General features: G+C 45.3%; 1 protein-coding gene across 1 annotated transcript in view; it reads right to left on the bottom strand.

Moving 5' to 3' along the window:
• The window catches only part of TLL2 (tolloid-like 2), a 134404-nt gene that overhangs the window by 68578 nt on the left and 42787 nt on the right, over window positions 1-23039 (bottom strand). Inside the window, exon 7 of the mRNA XM_008575365.1 lies at window positions 1976-2053. Coding sequence (XP_008573587.1) covers window positions 1976-2053 — 78 coding nt within the window. The remainder of the gene's footprint in view (window positions 1-1975; window positions 2054-23039) is intronic.

Genomic DNA, 23039 nt, shown 5'->3' with positions numbered 1-23039 from the left:
ATGTTAAGATCAAGGGGTTTGGAGTTAGGGAGACCTAAGCGCAAGATAAATGCTGCCATTTGCTACCCGTGTGGCTTTGGACAAACCACTTTCCCCTCTGAACCTCACTTCTTGCCACATGGTGGTCATGAGCCAACTAATGAATGTCAAATACCTGGGGTGATTGAGGCTCACAGTGAGCTGCAGTAATCACTATGTAGGTCTGCATTAGGGACAGGCGATGAAGGGGCTCAGGGGTTCTACCCAGATACTCTGACATGAGTGACATTCAGAGATTCCGGTGTTGAGTGGTTTTTGCACCCAAGTTTGTGGGACCCCTGTTCTCTGGTTCAACCAGACTCCATTATTGTTTGGTTCGGCACAAAGCCCTTAGGGATTGCCCGTAAAGTGAAAGGTCCATTCTCTTTTATGAATATGGTTCCGGAAATCAGGCTCTATCCAAAGAGTCACAGCTTCATCCATGGAGCAGGTGCACACCCATTTCATTAATCCCACTGTCAGCCCGAAATGCACACTGTGCTCTCACCTCCAGGGGAGGGGGCTCCTCTGACCAAAGGCTCTGCCAGGGGCTGCTGCACAGGGCGAGTCAGCCACTCACCCCTCCGCACAGCCCCACTGTCACGGCTGGGGGAGCCATGTAACGCTGGGAAATAAACCTGCTGTTCAAACCTGGGGGCTGGGGCTACCCTCAGATCCCTTCTCCTGCTTGGGTGGTCTCTTTTGCTGGGGGTGGCAGGAAGGGGGCACGTGTGATTAAAGGGGAATCAGAGATGGACACAAGTTGTCTTATTTCTGAATTGATCAAACCTCAGTTCTGTTCACTTCTCTTAGCAAGTTCAAAGAATTATTGTGGTTGTTGTGTCTTTTCTTCCCCCCTTCTATTTATGTGTTTATTTATTTATTTATTTTTATTAGCTCCCACATATAAGTGAGAAAATGCAGTATTTCTTTCTGTGAGTGGCTTATTTCACTTAACACAATTTTCTCTAAGTTCATCCATGTTGCTGTGCATGACAATATTTCATCCTTTTTTATAGCAGAGTAGTATTCCATTGTGTAAATATACCACATTTTCCTTATCTACTTGTCCGATGAGGGCATTTATGCTGATCCCAACTCTTGGCTATTCTAAATAGTGCTGCAATAAACATGGGAGTACAGGTGTCCCTTCAACATGATGATTTCCATTCCTTTGGGTATATTCCCAGCAGTGGGATAGCTGGATCATATGACAGTTCTATCTGTAGTTGTTTGAGGAACGTCCATACCATTTTCCATAACAGCTGCACCATTTTACAGTCTCACCAACACTGTTGGAGAGTTCCCTTTCTCTGCATCCTCGCCAGCATTTGCTATTCTCAGTCTTTTTGATAGAACCAGCCTAACCAGAGGAAGATGGTATCTCAGTGTGGTTTTGATTTGCATTTTCTGGATACTGAGTGATGTTGAGCATTTTTTCATGTATCTGCTGGCCATTTTTATATCTTCCTTTGGGAAATGTCTATTCTGCTCCTTTGCCCATTTTTTAAATGGGTTACCTGTTTTTTTGCTGTTAAGTTGTTTGAGTTTCTTGTATATTCTGGATATCAATCCCTTGTCAGATACATATTTTGCAAATATTTTCTCCCACTCTATTCGTTGTCTTTTTATTCTGTTGATTGTTTCTTTGGTGTGCAGAAATTTTTTAGTTTGATATAATCCCTTTTGTTTATTTTTCCTTTTGTTACCTGTGCTTTGGGGGTCGTATTCATAAAGGTTATGCCCAGTCCTACTTTCTGAAGCATTTCCCCTATGCTTTCTTTTAGGAGTTTTAGTTTCAGGATGTATATTTAATTCTTTAATCCATTTTGAGTTGATTTTGGTATATGGCGAGAGGTACGGGTCTAACTTCAATGGTTAAAATGGTAATTTTATGTGCATTTTGTCACAACTAAAAAAAAAGGTTACCCAGTGATCCGGTGGGGGCTCACATTACCCTTTCTAGCTCCCTCACTGCTGGTATTTGTGGCTGTGGCGTTTGGCCAGCTCTCGGTTGGCTGCTCTTCAAGCCCACCTGAAGGAATGGAGAAGAAAAGAAATATAAGGACACATCAGGGAGCAAACTTGGCCACTTGGGGGTGGCCAGAATCACTGTGGATCAGTAAAGATTTGCTCAACAAAGGTGTATTGGGCACCTACCACATGCCAGGCACCATTCCAGATACTAGGGCAGAAAAAACCCTGAGTTTTTATAACCACATACATAATTCCCAAATTAATAAAAGTATTACTCACCTTGATTAGCCAAGGGCACTCAGAATCAAATTTACAAAGTTCACAGGCAATCCCAACATCAGCTTCCTCACCCCCACCTCCATAAGAAGACCAAATCCAAATAGCACACTCTCTGGGTCTGGGTCTGGGTCTGCCTGGTATGGGATGCATGGAGATGTCACCGGTGCTGCTGCTGAACACATGCTGTGTGCTGGGCCTTCTGGTGTCCTCTTTGGGATCAGTCTCCTTTTAGAAACAGCTGTTTATAAATTAGACTCTGGAGACACTGTGTCCATCAAGGGCAGTGATGCTTATGTGTGTTCACCAGTAGCCATCATCTATAAACCATGTTAACATTCATCTCCACCAGGAAGATGGTCAGTCATTAAATGTATATTAGACTTACTGTGTGCCAGTTGAAGCTGCAAGCACTGTTGCTGTTTATAAATTAGACTCTGGAGACACTGTGTCCACCAAGGGCAGTGATGCTTATGTGTGTTCACCAGTAGCCATCATCTATAAACCATGTTAACATTCATCTCCACCAGGAGGATGGTCAGTCATTAAATGTATATTAGACTTACTGTGTGCCAGTTGAAGCTGCAAGCACTGTGGACCCAGCAGTGAACAAGGCAGATGGGATTCCTGCCCTCAAGGTGTGTATGCCTTATGTGGGAAGCCGGACAATAAACAGTAGAAAAGAAGTGAATAAGGTAATTGCAGATTTGGAAAATGCTTCAAAGAAGATCAAATACAGGGTGTGGTAGAGCACAATTGGAGCAGCTGCAATATGGTGGTTGAGGTCTAGAAAGCAAGGATCCAGCCACGTGGAGATCTGGGCCAGGGAGCATCCTCAGCTGAAGGAAGCATTGGGAAATGAGCTTGCCATGTGGAGGGGCAGCCTGTGGCAGGCAAGGGGGACGAGGCTGGAGAGGGAGGCTGGATCCACAGGCCCTGCCAGCCATGCTGCGTGCTTTCACTTCATTCTCCTTGTCACAGAAACCCTGGGGAAGGTTGTTTTACCAACATTGCTCTGGGTACGGGCGGGCAAAAGTGGAAGCCAGGTGATCAGTCAGGAGCCTCGCCATGGTTCAGGTGAGAGATGGTGGTGGCATGGCCTGGACTCTGCAGTAGAGGTGCTGGCCTCTGTCATGTTAGGGAGGCAGAGCTGACAGGAGGGACTGATGGACTCAGTGCGGGCAATGGGAACCCAACCCCTAGGCCTGGACAACCACTGGAGACAACCAAAGGGTCCTGCGTCCCAGCCCCTGACATGCGGGCCACCTCTCCCCCTCTCCATGCCTATGACAGCGGCAGTGGCTGCAGCTGCCGGGCCTTCTATAGAGAAATGTCCGGCTACAGTGAGGCAGGGATGGGGGCTGCTGCCTGCTGCCTGCATCTTGCTCGTTCTGCTGCCTCTTGGGCCAACCCGGAATCCACTCACACACTCCCTGCAGCTGCCGGGGCCTTGGCTGCCAGCTCCCAGCCCTCTGGGTATTCTTCCAGTTGTGCTATCATTTCCTCCCAGGCTAAAGGTCAGGGGAAATCCTGATGGAATGACATCGCTCACCAGCAGAGGAATGTGCCATCTGTGGAGTGAAGGCAAGCGGGAGCTGAGGCCCTGGATCTAGCTGAGCCTTCACTCGGCTGTACAACTGTGCATGAGAACTTGGGCGTTAGCAGCTTTCATCTGTCAAATGGGCTGTTGCAAGGACCAAATGAGGTAATGCATTTATTTAGGCATCCGTTCATTCAACAAATATTTATCCAACACCTGCTACAGGCCAGATGCTGTTTCTGCTGCTCAGGATACGGCACTGAGGAAACTCTACCCTGACCTCACCGCAATCATACGGGTATTCTGATAGAGAGTAGGGAAGAAAATGGTAAATAAACAGGCAACTAAATATTTAAGTTGGTTGTTGATACACACTAAGAAGAAAACAAATGAGGGTGAGGGGAACATCGAATGCTAAGGGGAAAGTCTGCAGATATCTGGGGAAGAGCATTCTAAACTGAGGGGACAGCAGGTGCAAAGGCCCTGGGGTGGGAGTGTGCTTGGTAGTAGGAGGTGGAATGACTAGAATGGAATAAGTGAGGGTGAGCGTGGCACAGGACAAGGTTGGCAGGCAGTAGGAGGTCTAGAGGGTTGGCTCATGTGGGGCCTTGCAGGCCATTTCCAGGATTTGTGCTTTTATCATGAGTGCACTAGCTAGGAGCCAGAGGACATGAAAGGGCTTTGTAACTTCACTGGCACTGTACGTGACAGGTCATTAGTAGTGGACAGGAGGGGGACACAGGAGCTGGAATTTGAAATGAGACTCCATACAGCACTAGAAGCCCAGCATGGAGGGTCAGCAAGTTTAGACCTACGTGGTTCCTGCAAAAGGGATGGGGGAGAAAATAGACTGACAGTCAGCTCTGCAGCAGACAGAGGAGGAGACGAGGACAAGGACTTCAGAGTCCCTTGGCTCTCTGGTGCTTGGGGTTAGAATAGGAACAGAAGCTGTGGAGTTGGGGGAGACCAGGTGTCCCCCACTATAAGGGCGGGGGGAGCAGCATTTACTATCTGCCAATTCTGGTGCTGACCATGTGCTAAGAACGGTGCCAACTGCTTTCCTTGCCTTGAGTTTTGTAATTCTAGCCTCACAAGGACCCAATAACAAAAGGACCACAAACATCCCCATTTTACAGATGAGGAAACAAAGCTCCAAGAGGTGACTTGCCTGTCCTGAGGGCACAGAGGTGGTTAGTGATGGGTGAAGGCTGGAGGTGGTTCCTATCTGACCCCCAAACCTGTGCACCTTAGACCCAAGGAGGAGAACAAGAAGTGAGGTGCCCAGTAGGGGCTGGTTACTCCCAAGGGACACCGGACATTGTCCAGGAGGTCTGTGAGAGGACACCTGAAGTCAGTGAGGAAGTTGGGGTCATGGCAGTTAAGAACACAAATGCCCCTTTTGTCCTCAGCAAGAGATGGAAGTTTCCATCTTTATTCTCAGAAGAGCCTCAAATTTCATGCTTCCAGTGCTGTTGAAACTGGATCTACCTGAAATTAATGTGGTTTGGCCACTCCCCTGATGAAAACCCTTCCATGATTCCCCACTGCCCTTGGGATGAGTTCCAACTCATGTGACTGATGAGGCTCTGAGTGACATGGTCCTTCCAGCCTCCTCCACCTGCTGCCTCGGCCTCATCTCCTGCTACTTCCCCCACTCCCACTCCGTGCTCAGCCACTGTATACAGCCACTGTATACAGTGCCTTGGATCTCTGGTCTCCTCTTACTGATGCACCTCCCCGGCCATGCCCGCCTCTTCACCTGGCTAAATCCTACTGGTCCTTCAAGTCCCCATTTAGACAGCACCACCTCTGGGAGGCCGCCCCATTGCTCCTCTTGGGTTAGAAGCTGCTGTGGATTGAATTGTGTCCCCCAAAGTCCATGCATTAGAAACCCCCACTGTGACAGTGTTAAAACGGTGGGAAATCCTATTATGGTCATTGAAAGGTGGGGCCTTGAAGAGGTGATTAGGTTGTGAGGACTATGCCCGAGTAAATGGATTAATCCATGGATGGTTTAATGGTGATCATGGGTGTGGTTCTGAGGCTTTAGAAGGAGAGTCACTGAGACTAGCTCGCTCTCTGCTTTTACCATCCACCGTGTACCACTCTGCTTTGCTGTGAAGAGTCACTACCCACCAAAAAGGCTCTCACCAGATGTGTTCCCTGGACTTTGACTTCCCAGCCTCTGAAGCTGTAAACAATAAATACTGTTTCTTTACAAATTACCCAATTCCAGGTATTCTGTTATAAGTAGCAGAAACAAACTAATACTGAAGCTGTCTTCTCTGTGCTTCTACATTCCTCATCACAGGGTCCCGGGATCTCCTGTTTACTCAGCTGAATCCCTCATGGTCTAGTTTTTTGGCTTTTAGCATCTTGAAGGAAGGGACTTTGTTTTATCCAACAATGAACACTCAGCACCAGGTGTGGCACATAGCAGGCACTCAATAAAATATGTGTGGATGGATGGATAGATGAATTAATGAATCAGTGAGTCAGGTAGAGTGTTTAAAAAGAGACCTCAGTCATTTCTAACTCAGCTTAATTGTTGGAAAAATTTGTCTTAATCAGCTTTTATGAAGAGAGGGAGACAGCTATTCTCGGAACAATGGCTCTCAACCTCGGCTGCAATTTTGAATCATCTGGGAAACCTTTAAAAAATACCGATGTCTAAGTCCTGCTTCCAGAGGTTCTTATTTAATTGGTCTAGGACATGGCCTGGGATGGGGATTTTGAAAAGCTCCTCAGGTGAGTCTAAGGTGCAGCCAAGATTGAAATTTGCTATCCAGAGAACCCTGTAAGAGGAAGCCTCATCTCATGCTATTTTCTTAACAACCAACTTCTCTTCTCCCAACCTTACCAGGAGTGGAAGACATGGAGTTGGAGACAGACACATCAAATTCTAAAGTCATTTCTCACATTTAAATTGATGGAAAGTGTTCCTCTGTTTCAGTAAAAGCTAGCAAATGAGTAAGACAGGTGTGTTTCTGGCTTTAACTGCAGCCATAGGCACCATAGAACAAGGAAGAGAAAAACATAGCCCTGATGCCGACGAAGGTTGGGGGCGGGACGGGGGGGGGACATATTTTTCCCTGGGTGTGATTGGTGTGATTGCAAGACAAAAATGTTTGGAAAAAATATACATATATATATCTCCATATTTGATCTTTGCTTAATTATCTCTTTAGTGAAAGGATATGCAAAGACCTTGTAGATTTCATTAGTCACAGGGTTTATTCAAACATCTCCTTTGCATAAGAAACCCTGGCTTACAGCTGGTCTCTGGGAAAGAATGTCCTCCAGGCCTTGAAAAGAGAGCTCAGGCCTGTTCAAGCTCTCACTGAAACACAGCAGAGGTCAGCGGCCCCTGATGCATGGGCCCCGGCTGAAATGTTTCTACCCAGCATTTGCAATTCAATCCCACAGTTTCCTTTATGGAACAATTCACTAAATTCAGAGTTGTTCTTTTTTCTAATTCACCATATAATTCACCTCCCAAGTTCAATTAAGAAGCAATCTGTTAGCAACTTTGGGAGCAAGCTGCTTTTCTTTGGGAAGGTCCGATTTTCTTCCGCTCCCAACAAAAAGTGCCTTAATAATGTGCATCATATGAGACATTGATGTACACACAACGCCCCTCAACCATAATTAATGAAATATTAACTATATACATTCAAAGACACCTAGGCAGAAAGAGATGGGCTTTTCCAAAGCCCCAAGAGGTCAGAGTGTTGTGCTATACATCAATACTGCCCATTTGAACACTAGTGACTATGAATGAATACTCATTACTATGATAGTTCATAAACAAAACTTTATATTAATTATCTCCTCTGTCCTTCATTCTTAAAACTTAACATTACTCAGTCTTTCATTTTCTGAAACACAAGAATAGCTACCATTTCAAACTGCTGGTTATTTGAAGGTGCTTCACGTATATTATCTGTTTAATCCTCAAGTCAAGTCAACCCCTTGAGGTAGGCATTATTCCCATTTTACATGCAAGGTAACTGAGGCTCAGAGCAGTTAAGACATCACTGAGGACACACAGCCATTGGGTGGGAAAGTTGAGAGTCTCTCCACATTAGTTTGATGTCAAAGCCCTTCATATACATTACATGCTGAGGCCACCCTACCAGGGCAACTTTAGCTCTTGCATTTACTGACTGTTTAGTACGTATATTTACAGCCTTGACCCATCAGAGGTCAATCTAGCATAAAACTGCTTGGCTTTACTCTAAGAAAAAGAAAAAAAAAAAATCTCCAGCATAAGATCTTGAAAATCACTTTATTACTAGTCTCCTCATTTCTATAAATCTTGGCCAAGCGCCTGCTTTGGGTGGCGCTATGCTGGATTTCTGTGGGTAGTGGCTGCCTTCATGGTGCCTGTGTGCTGATGGTGGGGATGAGAATTAACAATAAACAATGAGATCATTTTGTGGAGGGATTAAGCACGTTGAAGAAATTAAAACAGAGTTTTATGAAAGAGCAATGGAAGATGGGAGCCCAAGTTCTTTCTGAGTTGGTGACCTTTGAGCTGAAACCTAAATGATAAGAGGGGGATATCCATCTGGGGAGAGTATTCTAGCAACAAACAAACAAAACTGCAAGTAAGCAAGTCCCGAGGAAGGAAAATGAGTCTGCTGGGGCTGAGGCTGGGGCTGAGCACAGGCGTGGTAGGCGCCGACACCAGCTGGAGCGTGGCCTTGGGTCTAATCCTCACAACCATGTCTTAAGCATTCTTAATTTGCTGGGCCCTTTGGTCACATGTGATATGCACAGCAATCCTGTGAATATGTAATACTATTCCTCCTTTATAGAAAACAGGTTCACGCATAAATTGTCCAAGGTCACCCAGCTAGTCAGGATTGAATTTGCAATCCAAAGTGGACTCACCCGACTCCAGAATCCATGCTCATAGCCCCTACCCTCTACCCCAGACCTGTACAGTTGTGGCCTTAGCAAGCATCTCAGGAAGGCCAGTGAATGAAATATCTGCACACCTCTGTGGGAAAACTACCTGCAAGACACACATGCTCAGCTGAGGTTTTAATTATTCTTTTAGAAAAAAAGAATAGTAAAAGTCAAATCCCCTTTAAAAGATTGATTTAGAAACAAACAAGGCAATCACTACAGTAATCAAGTGTAATCTTAAGCAATTCCATGTCAAGTAACTTTTATATCCGTGGCAAATTTCAAACGCTACAGAAGGAAAAGAGAAAATGAGTTAAAAGATCATTGCCAGATTGTGTCAATAAAATGATATAAGATTGGCAAGTGTATAATAAAATGTGAATTCTTATATACTGTTGGTGCAGAAGGACTATAAACTGATAACACTTCACAAGGTAATTTTGCAAGATAAATCAAAATCTCTTAAAACAGGCAATAATATGACTTCCAGATATCTGTACTCAGGAATTAATCAGCAACGAGACAAAGGATGTTCATCTCAAAATTTTTAATAAGAAAAAAAGACTGTAACAACCATACCTCCAATTGGCAGTGGTAAAAATAAATGATGACATAATGGAATACTGTGTAACCTTTTAAACTGTCTTGGAAGAAAGTTTACTAAATGGGAAAATGTTCGCATCATAAGTCAAAAACAAGTTAGGAAACAGTGCTCAGTATGATTCCAATAGAATCCAGTACGAGCCCATCTTTTCTTCAAAAGCACATACAAAAACCATGGGAAATAATACCTGATAGAAATATCAACAATGTCCATTGTGATTATCTCTGGTTGGTGATTTTGGAGTGAATTTTATTTTTTTTACATACGTTTTGTAATTTCCACATTTTGTTCAACACATTACTTTTATAATCAGGAAATGAAAGTTTTTTAAAAAATAAGTAAGAGCTAGATTACAGCACACACTCTGTGAGCACATGTGCCCATGCTTTGTGGTGTACGCATGCACACATATACACACACAGTTGCCAGGGAAACTTTTTCCCAGTGGGAAAGAAACATAGCTGTGTTTATGCAGATGGAAAAGTTGTAGTCCAATCTTTTTTCCTGCTTTTCTGCTCTGACTACAGAAAGAAAAAATGAGTCCACATCTTGGCAAGATGGAAGAGAGGAGAGTTCATGGGCGAGAATGAGAGGACTTGGCAGTGCCTTCTCTTAGAAGCGTTGGGTGGGCTCTTTGGAGATCCACTGGCTCCTGCCTGCGTCCTGGCACTGGCTGATGAAGCCTCAGAATTTGCTCCTGCCCCCAGGCAGAGGCTCATGGGTGGCTTCTAAATCATGCAATTTGAGCTCTCCTCCTCCTCCCAGAGCCCCCAGCTCCATTTTGCTGTGTTGGACCCTCCACTCATCCTGCATGCCTGTATCTGCATTTCTTTTTTTTTTTTTGTCTTTTTCCGTGTCCGGCAACGGATCGCAACCCTCAGCGTTGCCCCCGTACCGGACCGGGACCGGCAACGGGATCGCAACCCTCGGTGTTGCCCCCGCGCCTCGCTCAGCCAGTGAGCGGGAACCGGTCTGTATGTGGGATCTGAACCCTCGGCGGGAGCGCCTCCGCGCTTCCCAAGCGGCGCACTAGCGCAGTGCGCCACTGGGCCGGCCCCTGTATCTGCATTTCTCTTGTTCCCTGATTGTTGGATGAATTACCACCAGACCTTCTCCCCAGGCATGCTCTTGGAGTGCCTGTTGCTCATCTGGCTTCAAACCTCTGGTTCTCTCCTGATCCCTGGACTCCAGGTATCCTTGTCTGCCTGGTCCATATCTTTCATACCCAGCCTGGTGTTGGCTACCTGGCTGTGTCCATTACTTATTGCTGTAAAACAAACTACGCCTCCTCAAAGGGTTGTTTTGAAGATTAATAGAGCAATAACACATACGAGGTACAGAACAATGCCTGGCCCATAATCAGCTCTCAGTGAATTAGCTATTATTACTATTATTATTACTGTTGACTTTAAACCTGTTCTGAACTCTGAAGGAGTAGAATGGGATGAAACAATAAGCCACAAAGATATGAAATTTTATACCTAAATCATCATAAGTCAAGGAAAAAGTTCAAGTTCTCTTTAAAGCAGATTAATAAAAACAACAAATTTAGGCTAAGAATCCACCGATAGCCATTGACAGTCAGTGAAAGGAAGGCACCCCACTTGAACTAAGCATGAAATTTCTTTTTTTTTTTTTTTTTTTTTTCTTNTGGGAAAACTACCTGCAAGACACACATGCTCAGCTGAGGTTTTAATTATTCTTTTAGAAAATAAGAATAGTAAAAGTCAAATCCCCTTTAAAAGATTGATTTAGAAACAAACAAGGCAATCACTACAGTAATCTTAAGCAATTCCATGTCAAGTAACTTTTATATCCGTGGCAAATTTCAAACGCTACAGAAGGAAAAGAGAAAATGAGTTAAAAGATCATTGCCAGATTGTGTCAATAAAATGATATAAGATTGGCAAGTGTATAATAAAATGTGAATTCTTATATACTGTTGGTGCAGAAGGACTATAAACTGATAACACTTCACAAGGTAATTTTGCAAGATAAATCAAAATCTCTTAAAACAGGCAATAATATGACTTCCAGATATCTGTACTCAGGAATTAATCAGCAACGAGACAAAGGATGTTCATCTCAAAATTTTTAATAAGAAAAAAAGACTGTAACAACCATACCTCCAATTGGCAGTGGTAAAAATAAATGATGACATAATGGAATACTGTGTAACCTTTTAAAAAGAATAGTAAAAGTCAAATCCCCTTTAAAAGATTGATTTAGAAACAAACAAGGCAATCACTACAGTAATCAAGTGTAATCTTAAGCAATTCCATGTCAAGTAACTTTTATATCCGTGGCAAATTTCAAACGCTACAGAAGGAAAAGAGAAAATGAGTTAAAAGATCATTGCCAGATTGTGTCAATAAAATGATATAATATTGGCAAGTGTATAATAAAATGTGAATTCTTATATACTGTTGGTGCAGAAGGACTATAAACTGATAACACTTCACAAGGTAATTTTGCAAGATAAATCAAAATCTCTTAAAACAGGCAATAATATGACTTCCAGATATCTGTACTCAGGAATTAATCAGCAACGAGACAAAGGATGTTCATCTCAAAATTTTTAATAAGAAAAAAAGACTGTAACAACCATACCTCCAATTGGCAGTGGTAAAAATAAATGATGACATAATGGAATACTGTGTAACCTTTTAAACTGTCTTGGAAGAAAGTTTACTAAATGGGAAAATGTTCGCATCATAAGTCAAAAACAAGTTAGGAAACAGTGCTCAGTATGATTCCAATAGAATCCAGTACGAGCCCATCTTTTCTTCAAAAGCACATACAAAAACCATGGGAAATAATACCTGATAGAAATATCAACAATGTCCATTGTGATTATCTCTGGTTGGTGATTTTGGAGTGAATTTTATTTTTTTACATACGTTTTGTAATTTCCACATTTTGTTCAACACATTACTTTTATAATCAGGAAATGAAAGTTTTTTAAAAAATAAGTAAGAGCTAGATTACAGCACACACTCTGTGAGCACATGTGCCCATGCTTTGTGGTGTACGCATGCACACATATACACACACAGTTGCCAGGGAAACTTTTTCCCAGTGGGAAAGAAACATAGCTGTGTTTATGCAGATGGAAAAGTTGTAGTCCAATCTTTTTTCCTGCTTTTCTGCTCTGACTACAGAAAGAAAAAATGAGTCCACATCTTGGCAAGATGGAAGAGAGGAGAGTTCATGGGCGAGAATGAGAGGACTTGGCAGTGCCTTCTCTTAGAAGCGTTGGGTGGGCTCTTTGGAGATCCACTGGCTCCTGCCTGCGTCCTGGCACTGGCTGATGAAGCCTCAGAATTTGCTCCTGCCCCCAGGCAGAGGCTCATGGGTGGCTTCTAAATCATGCAATTTGAGCTCTCCTCCTCCTCCCAGAGCCCCCAGCTCCATTTTGCTGTGTTGGACCCTCCACTCATCCTGCATGCCTGTATCTGCATTTCTTTTTTTTTTTTTGTCTTTTTCCGTGTCCGGCAACGGATCGCAACCCTCAGCGTTGCCCCCGTACCGGACCGGGACCGGCAACGGGATCGCAACCCTCGGTGTTGCCCCCGCGCCTCGCTCAGCCAGTGAGCGGGAACCGGTCTGTATGTGGGATCCGAACCCTCGGCGGGAGCGCCTCCGCGCTTCCCAAGCGGCGCACTAGCGCAGTGCGCCACTGGGCCGGCCCCTGTATCTGCATTTCTCTTGTTCCCTGATTGTTGGATGAATTACCACCAGACCTTCTCCCCAGGCATGCTCTTGGAGTGCCTGTTGCTCATCTGGCTTCAAACCTCTGGTTCTCTCCTGATCCCTGGACTCCAGGTATCCTTGTCTGCCTGGTCCATATCTTTCATACCCAGCCTGGTGTTGGCTACCTGGCTGTGTCCATTACTTATTGCTGTAAAACAAACTACGCCTCCTCAAAGGGTTGTTTTGAAGATTAATAGAGCAATAACACATACGAGGTACAGAACAATGCCTGGCCCATAATCAGCTCTCAGTGAATTAGCTATTATTACTATTATTATTACTGTTGACTTTAAACCTGTTCTGAACTCTGAAGGAGTAGAATGGGATGAAACAATAAGCCACAAAGATATGAAATTTTATACCTAAATCATCATAAGTCAAGGAAAAAGTTCAAGTTCTCTTTAAAGCAGATTAATAAAAACAACAAATTTAGGCTAAGAATCCACCGATAGCCATTGACAGTCAGTGAAAGGAAGGCACCCCACTTGAACTAAGCATGAAATTTCTTTTTTTTTTTTTTTCTTTTTGTCTTTTTTTTTCGTGTCTGGCAACAGACCGCAACCCTCAGTGTCGTGCCCGTACCGGACCGGGACCGGCAACGGGATCGCAACCCTCAGTGCTGCACCCGCACCTCGCTCAGCCAGTGAGCGGGAACCGGTCTGTATGTGGGATCCGAACCCTCGGCGGGAGCACCGCCGCACTCCCAAGCGGTGCACTGTAGCAGTGCGCCACCGGGCCGGCCCAGCATGAAATTTCTTTAAACCTTGCTCCATATGGTGCTTGCCCATAACAATTTGAAATATCAAATAACAGTCAAAAAAATAACCAAAGATTCACTTTAAGAAAAGACTTGAGTAACTAGGTTATGTGCAGTCATCCTATTACCCCTGGGAGAGTGGAGCTGATTGTCCAAGATTACTTGATACTGGCTCCCAAATTGCAAGCTAGACCTTCACTGGAGGAACTCATAATGTTTTTGGATACCTTGTATGTGCCGAGGACTGTGCTTTCTGCTTTATGTGAATTTTCTCATTTAGTTCTTAGCATAGTTCTATGAGGTAGACACTATTACTAGCTTTAGTTACAAAAAGGAGAACTGAGGATTACAAAACTTTAAGTAACTTACCCACAGTCACACAGCTAGTAAGAGGCAAAACCCAGATGCAATCCCAGGCCTATCTGACACCACCGATGGCCTTTATAACACAGGGCTAGAGACTCCAACCTTAACAATTGACTGTTCATGTCCCAATAAAAAGTTCAGGAAAATCCCAGCTCCTTGCTCCCCTGTCAGCTAGAAGATAAAAGGTTACATTCACAGGGAGGTATCTCTGAGTGCACATCTCAGGGATGGTTCTGAAGGCTTGGGAACCACGTGTGTGTTCTCAGGTGTGAAGTTCCCAGGAGAGAGGGGTAGGGCCTCTGAGGAAGAGGAGGAGGGGAGAGGGGAGGGCAGGGAGGAGACAGATGACGAATGGGAGCCTGAGGCTCCAGGGAAGCTGTCCCTGGCAAGCCACCCTCTGCCTCTCTAGGGGACCCCCACCCAACCAGGGAACTACCCTGGCCATAGTCACCAACAGGTCAGATCACTGACACAGTCATTGAGTGTCACGCAGTTGCTGACAATCAGACCAGGAATCAGGCCAGACATCCTCGAAGACTGAGCAGGTCCCCTGCAGACATAAGGAAGGGCCCCTTCACTTCCAGCTGAGCTCAGAACCATTCATTCTCTCAGAACCATCCAAGGGGCCCACATCTAGCCAGGGCTTACTGCCTTCCCTGAATCATGTCAGTTCCACAATGTGTTGGGCCGTGTGGGAGACACAGCTGTGAACCAGGCACAGCCCCACCCGCAGGAGCCATGAGGCACAAAGAACAGTGAGAGCAACCTGGGAAAGGGAATCTCGCTACCAACCTGGAAGTCCAGGAGGGCTTCCTGCAGGTGGCATTGAAGGACAAGAGGATTTTCTGGGCAGGAGCCATGAGGCACAAAGAACAGTGAGAGCAACCTGGGAAAGGGAATCTCGCTCCCAACCTGGAAGTCCAGGAGGGCTTCCTGCAGGTGGCATTGAAGGACAAGAGGATTTTCTGGGAGGGACCCAGGCAGTACCAAACATAGAAAGGAAACAACTCATCCAGTTTGGTAGCACAGCTATTTAGACCTGAGTGATCTTTGGCAAGATACTTACTTTCTCTGAGCCTCAGTTTCCTCATCCATAAAAATGAGTATAATAGGCTCTAACTTTTCTGGTGAGTAGCATCTGATGCAATGTCTGACACATTGTAGGGGCCCTTAGCCTTACTGATGGTTATTCTCCCGTCACCTTAGGAGGCCTTGACCCCTTGTATCTTGATGACCACACTGTAGCATAAGCTCTGGCCAGAACCGTGGTTGGACCAGCACTCCCTGTCTCTTCCAAGTGGAGCTCTCCCCAGACTCCAAACGCCAGAGCTGGCCTGACAAAATGACAGCTTGTCTCTGTTCTACCCCATGGCCAAAACTATAGCAGGGCATGAGAACACATGCTAGATTCATTTAGAAGGAGGAAAGACAGAGAGGAAGGAAAAGGCAGACCAGAAAAAAGTAGCCACTCTTTCCTTCACAGAAATGACTGTCATCAGAACAGCCAGTGAGGTTTGGTTCTTTTGGGTTCTGTGAAACTTTAGAGGAGAACCGCTGGTCCTCAGAAGTCTTCAGGGGATTCTTAAGGGACCTGTCCTTCACATGGACTTCCAGAAGCTTCTGAGGGGGATGCTTTCTAAAGCAGGAAGTGGCTGGGGGTGGCAGTGGTGGGGCACTGTGGGGGCAGGGCAGAGAAATTAGACACCCCACCGCCCAGTCTTCAAGGCTGATGGTAAAGCAGGAAGGGAGCAGCAGAGATCTGGGAGCACATGGGAAACCAACTAAATTCTTCCTTGAGACGCTGAAGGCCAAAAATTGGACCCAAAGCTGAAAGCATGAGAGGAAGATTCTGGGAGAATCTTTCTCAGCCCCGATTTATTTCCTCGAGGACTCACTGAGCCCTATCAGCAGTGATCTCATTTATGTCTTACGTGTTTATTGTTTGCCTCCCCCATACCCTCCAAAATGCAAGCTCCATCTTCTTCATGGATGTGTCCCCAGCCCTGGGACAGATGTGTTCCCAGCGCCCAGCCTATGAGAGGCGTGTGCACATGGGCTGCTGGTGGGAGGGAGGACAGGGAAGGGGAGAACGGAGGATGTAAGACCAGCAGGACGTGGATGCTGGTCTCCAGGCAAGAAGTGATGGCATTCGGAATGTGGCGGGACCGTGGGGAGAGTGCAGGAGAGCTACTTAGGTGATGGGACGAACACGACTCGTTACCCAGCTAGATGATGGGGGGATAGAGGGAGAGCCTTGCTCAGCTGGCAGAACTTGACAATGGCTCCCTCTTGCCTGTTCTTCATACTGAAATTTGCCATTGAAAGAAAAATTTAGGAGGGCCCACTCAGAGTAGTCAATATAAGAGACTTGGAATAACTTTAACAGAAAATGTGTATAACTGCAAGAGGAGAATTATACATTTTTATTGCAATGTATAAAAATAGAAATAAGGAGAGAGATTCCATATTCTTCAGTGGAAAGGGTAAATGCTATAAGTGTGTCAGTTTCCCCAAACAAAGTTATGGGTTTAATGCAATCATGACCCAAATTCCAAGAGGATTTTGTTAAAATCCTCTTCTAATTTTGTAGAAAGCAATCCTCAAATTCATCTGCAAGAATAAAAGAGCAAGACTATTCAAGAAATTTCTAAAAATGAAAAGCACAGGCAATGAGGAAGGATGTACCCACCAAACATTAGAACATAAAAACACTAACATGAAAAGACACATAGATAAATGGACATTAATGCTAACACTACATGTAAAAACATGAACTGCGTGATAAAGGAGACGTCACTAGACATGGGGAAAGAATTTGAAAGAGATGGTGTTGAGCTTATTATTCACAGGTCAGGGTGAGGGGTATCAATCCTACCCCTAAATAAAGCCCAATGAGTCAAAAGAAAGACATTTTAAGAATAAACAAACCATAGAAAAACTCTACAAAAAAATAGAAATTATTTTCCAAAGGTATAGTAGAAATAATTTTGTAAGTTTAAGAAAAAGACAATCTGGTTTGACATATTTAACTTCAAAACCTTTAATACATTTGTGTATCAGAAAGACTAATCCCTCAAGATGAAAACAAATCACCCATATAAGGGAAAATATCTGCATTGAAGATCATCAATAGTTACTATCCACGTTATATAACTAGCTCACACAAACTGCTGAGAAAAATTTTGTATTCAATAGACACATGGATAAATGAAATTGGCAAACAAGTCACAGAAGAAAAATCTAGTTCAGTAGACGCTCTACACTGAATGTTTGTGTCCCCTCAAAATTCATAGGTTAAAATCCTAACCTCCCCCCACTGTGATGGTTTTTGGAGGTGGGGCCTTTGGGAGGTGATGAGGTCATGGGGACAGACCCCTCATGAATGAGTTAGTGGCCTTGTAAAAGAGACTCCAGAGAGCTCTCTCACCCCTTCCACCATGTGAGGACACAGTGAGAAGGTGACACTTCTGAACCAGGAATCAGGTCCTCACCAGATACTGGCTCTGCTGACACCTTGATCCTGGACTTCCCACCCTCCAGAACTGTGAGAAATAAAAGTCTGATGTTTATAGGCCACCTAGTCTATGTTATTCTGTTATAGCAGCCCAAAAGAACTAAGGAGGTAGATAACCACACAGAAGAAGTTTAGCCTTGAGAAATGAAATAAAAGCAAAAACAAGGTACCACTTTCCAGCAAAATAAAAAGTTTAATGGTATTGCTTAATCATGATGAGTCTGGTGAAAGTGAAATTTTCATTTTGTGAGAGTTCATTTATTTAGCAAATTTGTTAAGCATCTAAAATATGTCCATTACAGAACTATGCACTGGGAATGCAAGATAAATGATAATTCAGACACCTCAGAAAAAGCTCATGGTCCAATGTGGAGAGAGAGGAAGGAATGTGGGCATCTGGAGTATTTCCAGAGAAGGGTTGGTCGAGCTGGAGGGAAAGCGGGGAGTGGAGGGGCAGAGACCTTCCATGCACTGAGGGAAGACGGCAGCTTATGGAGGAGACGTGCAAGCCCACAGCCCAAACCCTACCTGAGTGTGCTCCCAACATGCCTTTCCAACTACTCTCCCCCACTCTCACACCTCATCTTCTCACCCACCTGCCAACTACCCTGAACTATGCACTTCCTGGGCCGCCTAGTTCTCACTGCCAAGTTCCCACCTTAGTGCCTTTGTCCAGGCTCTGCCTTCCACCTGCAGTGCCCTCCCCACCACAACCATAATCAGAATCTTTCAAGGCCCACCTTACCCTCTTTCATGAAGCTGTTTACATCTCTTCCATGGCCCTATACTCATTCATTCATTCATTCATTCATTCATTCATCCCCCTATTCAACAAGCTTCTATAGAGCACCTCTCTGTGCCAGATATTGTACCAGGTGCCCAGGGATAAAAACAGATCAGACACAGTCGCTGCCTCCAAGGAGCTCCCAGCCCTGATCACATCATGCCTAACATTCAGCGATTAAGACTTTCTCATGGCCCAATAAAAAGTTCTTCAAGAGAACCACACATTTGTCCTCATAAAAATCTTAGAAAGATTTTATCACATGGCCTTTGCATAGATGACCAAATGACCAATAAACATTTATAGATGTCTCAAAGGGCCAGACTCACTGTTAGTCACAGAAAATGTACTGAGGAGCTCAGGAAATCAAAGAAAGAAAAGATCAAAGAAAAGAAGAGACCAACCCAATGCCACTCTCAGGGAACTGGACAGGAAAGACAAAAAGAGCAGAAGGAATTCCACTGCCTGTCCTTAACCTTCCCAGGACAGAAGTCAGCTCAGTTCAAGGAGAACTGCAGAGCAGTAGACTCACCTTTAAAAGACAATGTCAGTAAACTGAGGTTAGGCAACCAGTACCTTTTTGGGTGATGGCATATGTCAGTAAATTCAATGCCCCTTTTTTTCAGAAAAGTTGATACCAATGAACGGTCCCATCCCACTAAACCCTCCCAGGCAAAACACTGAGGATGTCCTTTGTGTGTCTTTTCTGTGCTTCCCCCCCCCCAGCGTCATCCAGAGCCCAGGAAATGGCATGCTGTATTACAAGCAGGTGCCAGAGACTGAAAGTTCAATAAAAAGAAGAAAAGAGACTCCAGAAGATGGGCCTGCTTCCAGGCTAACACTTGAAGCTGTAGGACCTCCTTTCTTAATGAAGAAGGAAGAAGTGGCCTTGATCAGTATCATGGGACCTGAATTAGGGCCCGAGGTGGTGCACCTACCCATTGGCCCAGTATACAAACTCAAATGCCTAGAGTTGGTGGCCAGGCAGGTAACACATCGGAGTGCAGGAGCTGGGTGTGAAAGATAAGTAGGGAGTGGTCGGGACTGTGGCAAACCTCAGAGCACCTGCCCCTGCAGAGTTCAGCCCATTGTTATGCAACTCCATTGATTGTTTTCATGTGAGATTGCTGGACCAGTGTGGCCAGTTCTCTTTTCAAGAGAAGCCAGAGTTCTGGATTTTTATGAGAAATCTGATTTTTAAATGTTGGCAGTAAATTAAAAAAATGTAAGTGCTACAAAATAAACAAGACACATCTGCAGACCAGATCTGGCTGGTGGGCTGACTGCTTAGGACCTCTGGGCTGGAAGGTGGATAGGAAGGTCATTCCTATACGCAATGCCAATGTCAGAGAAGAGAGGGATTCCTTGGGCAATGGCAGCCAAGGTCCAGGGACGAAAGAGGTGATGGAGAATCTGGGAAGCAGAAAGCAAGGAGCAGCAGGAGCTGGAGGGGAGCTGAACAAACTCTGCAGGCTTAGCGCCAAGGCCAGCTGAGGCTTTTCCCTCAATGCTTGTGGGCAAACAAAGCTCATTAAAGGGTACCAAAGAGAAATAAGATGACCAGAACACAGAATGAGATTCCACTGGCAATTCCACCACCATTATCACCTCTCTCTGGATTGCCTTGGAAACGACAGAAATAACGACCTGCAGACCTCTGTGTAAACAGCCCCAGAAGAAATGTGCCTTTGTCTGGGCCATCCTGCACTCCAGGCACAGGCTAGCAGGATGGGGAGCCTCATCCCAAATTCACACCAACAAGGCCACCTGCCACCCCTCAAGCTGTGCCTCCAGCCCTCACGGTTCAGCCTACTTGTCACCAGCACTCAGTTTCCCATCCCTCATGTGGCTCTGCTGTGGGAGAAAGTCTGGACTTTCTTAACCCCTCTGAGAAGGGACAAAAGGAGGCCACCATCCAGCAACTGCCCCCCCCCCCTGTGGGCTCCCAGGGGTGTTAACAGAATAACTTCGGGAGCCCACTGGAGGGTGTGTTGCTGGATGGTCTTGGGTTAGATGAGATTTAGGAAAACTGTTCTGAAGTCCTATGAGGCATCACATGAGCAAGAATCAAAGACATGATGGTTATCTAATCAGCAATGTATGCAGCAGACACCACAGGTGCAAAGAACTTAGGAAAGAACCAAAAGACTCATTCCTGACCCTCAGGAGGCTTAGAGTCCAATCCTCCATTGTATAGATAAGGAAACTGAGTCCCCAAAGGTAAAGTGACATCCCCTAGGTCTGTCATGTAGTAGGTAACTCTAAGGCTTGTGGGACCGGTTTTGTTCCAAACCAATTTAGTTCATTATCACGTCTAGTAAGAAAATGCTAGAGTAGTAAATGCACGTGCAACTAAGGTCAGTTTCCTGCTGTAACAAAGTGCACACATCTAAAAAGAGGCTAAGAGATACAAGAGCAGAGGCACCTAGCTTCAAGAAGACTAAAAATCCTAAGTCAAAAAATTTTAGGGGACAATTACTTATTGGATCCTTCATTTTGTCAGGAAGGATTTACCACACATTCTTTTAAGTCAGGGTGAGAAACACTTTTTATATCTAGGCCAGGGATACTGAACAAATTTACTGGGGGCTATGTAAATAAAAGCCTTTAATAGAGTTCATTTCACTTCCTTCTCCTTTAGATATACACTATTATTTAAATTAAGAACAGGAAACATAGAATTCCATTCAATAAATACAAACAAAAACATATACACAGGTGGAGAAGAGTGAAAGTAGAATCACATTAAGAAAAACCAAAAGAACGAAGCTCGAGAAGACGAGGCACGGTCTTTCTGTTGGTCAAAGCTGAGAGGCAAAGGCTGGATCCTCATCCACACAAGCCATCTCCAGCTCTCACGAGGCTGTTTTCCTAAATTCCACATACTGAAAAGGCTGATGGGAACTCATAACATACTTTCCCATGAAAACGACATTATAAATGGCAAAGTAGGGGTGGGATTACCAGACCTGGCCTTAAAAGCCAGGTTAACCCAAGAGGAAGCTGGGCCACCCCAGGGGCTCGGTTCACTCACCCATCCCCTCCCCAATCCAGAGGCTGCTCCGTCTTTCACTCTTCTCTTGAGCCACAGACGTGGACCCACCCCCGTTCCATGTCACCGTTGTCGCTTCTGCTTGGCTCACTTTTTAACCGTCCCCCTTGAAGATCTCTTCCACTCTTAGGACTTCCACGGTACCCTCCCCGGGCAGGTGCCACAGGCATTCAGTGAGGGATGCTTCAGTTGAGGGGTCATGAGGTGCACTCAGACATGGTGGCCATGTGGGGGCATTTGCAAGAAGAAGGGACAAAAGCAAAGTTGAGAGATGCTTTCTGGCCCCCGAGAGGAGAAATCAGCCTTTTTCCTTTCTTTCCAGCTCTTAGCCTAGTCCCCAAGAGGCCCGTTCTACTCTTTTACTTGAGCTATCTTGAGCAGGATTCTCTTATCTCTTGACTAAAAGGACCTCAGCTAGAATGTCAGGTACTAAACTCTTATTTGTCTCAGTTTCTCAAACTAATCTCCCCATTTTGATTCAGGCTCACAGATAAGTGGCCCCTGAGGATATCAGCTCCCTGGACAGACACTCCAGAGTCGTCACCGCCCCCGCCCTGCCTGGCTCTGCGCCCCACTGTGACTCCAGGTGGACTCCCAGCCCAGCTTCTCCAAATCCTGACAAATGGGGTCATAATAAGAATCCACTGAAAGGTGAATCTACTTTTCCCAACACTTCAAGTTCTCAGTGAACTCTGGCTTCATTCCAAGGTATAAGTCAGCCCTGAATGAGGCCCGAGAGAGCGAAATGACAGCATCCTTGTGCTGCACTCTTTCCTCCTCCCCAAAGAGCAGATGTGCATGTTATCAGATGCTCTTTATCATTTCAAGTCATCTTACTAAATTAAAAACTTTATGGGCGTGACAATGGCCAGGCCTTATCCGGGTCCTGTGCTGAAGCCCCTCTGCGGGCTGAGCCCAGGCCCCAGCGCTTGGCCAGCCCTGCTGCCGGTCAGAGGGGCTTCAGCAGTTCACACTCAACACCTGAGGGTCTCAGCAGCACCTCACTCTTGACTCTCGTCTGGCTCTGACCTGGGCCCTAATTTTGATTTGTAGACTTCTGCTTTACTTCTGACTCTTATCCCCAGCTTATTCTCTCAGCCCGACTCTGCCCTGGTGTCCCTAACCCCCACTTCCCATAAGGATAAGGGCTCCTTGACTTATTCTTCTGAGCTTCTAGCATGGAATTAGCATCCTGCTGAAAGCCTCTCTGGTGCTGTTTTCCAGGGTCTCTGGCCCACACACTCCGGCCTCCCTGTGCCCTCTAGCTGGACCCCCAACACCAAGCCCTGCCTGGATGACAGCTGTCACCTGGGCTTTCTCTCCAGGTGTGCATTCTGCCTGCTCTGGAGGTCGTGTCTGCCCCACACAAGCAGGGGCTTTTGTCCCCAGGTCCCGCTCCTCCAGCCTGCTCCATTCCTCCAGTGTTCCCAGAGCAGGACAATAACAACTCCCACCATTAAAACTCAATCTCCTTAATGGTGGCA

Source organism: Galeopterus variegatus, unplaced genomic scaffold (assembly GCF_000696425.1).
Source record: "Galeopterus variegatus unplaced genomic scaffold, G_variegatus-3.0.2 Scaffold1175, whole genome shotgun sequence".
Classification (NCBI taxonomy): Eukaryota; Metazoa; Chordata; class Mammalia; order Dermoptera; family Cynocephalidae; genus Galeopterus; species Galeopterus variegatus.
Note: the sequence above shows the minus strand (reverse complement) of the source record. Positions and strands in the feature narration are given on the sequence as shown.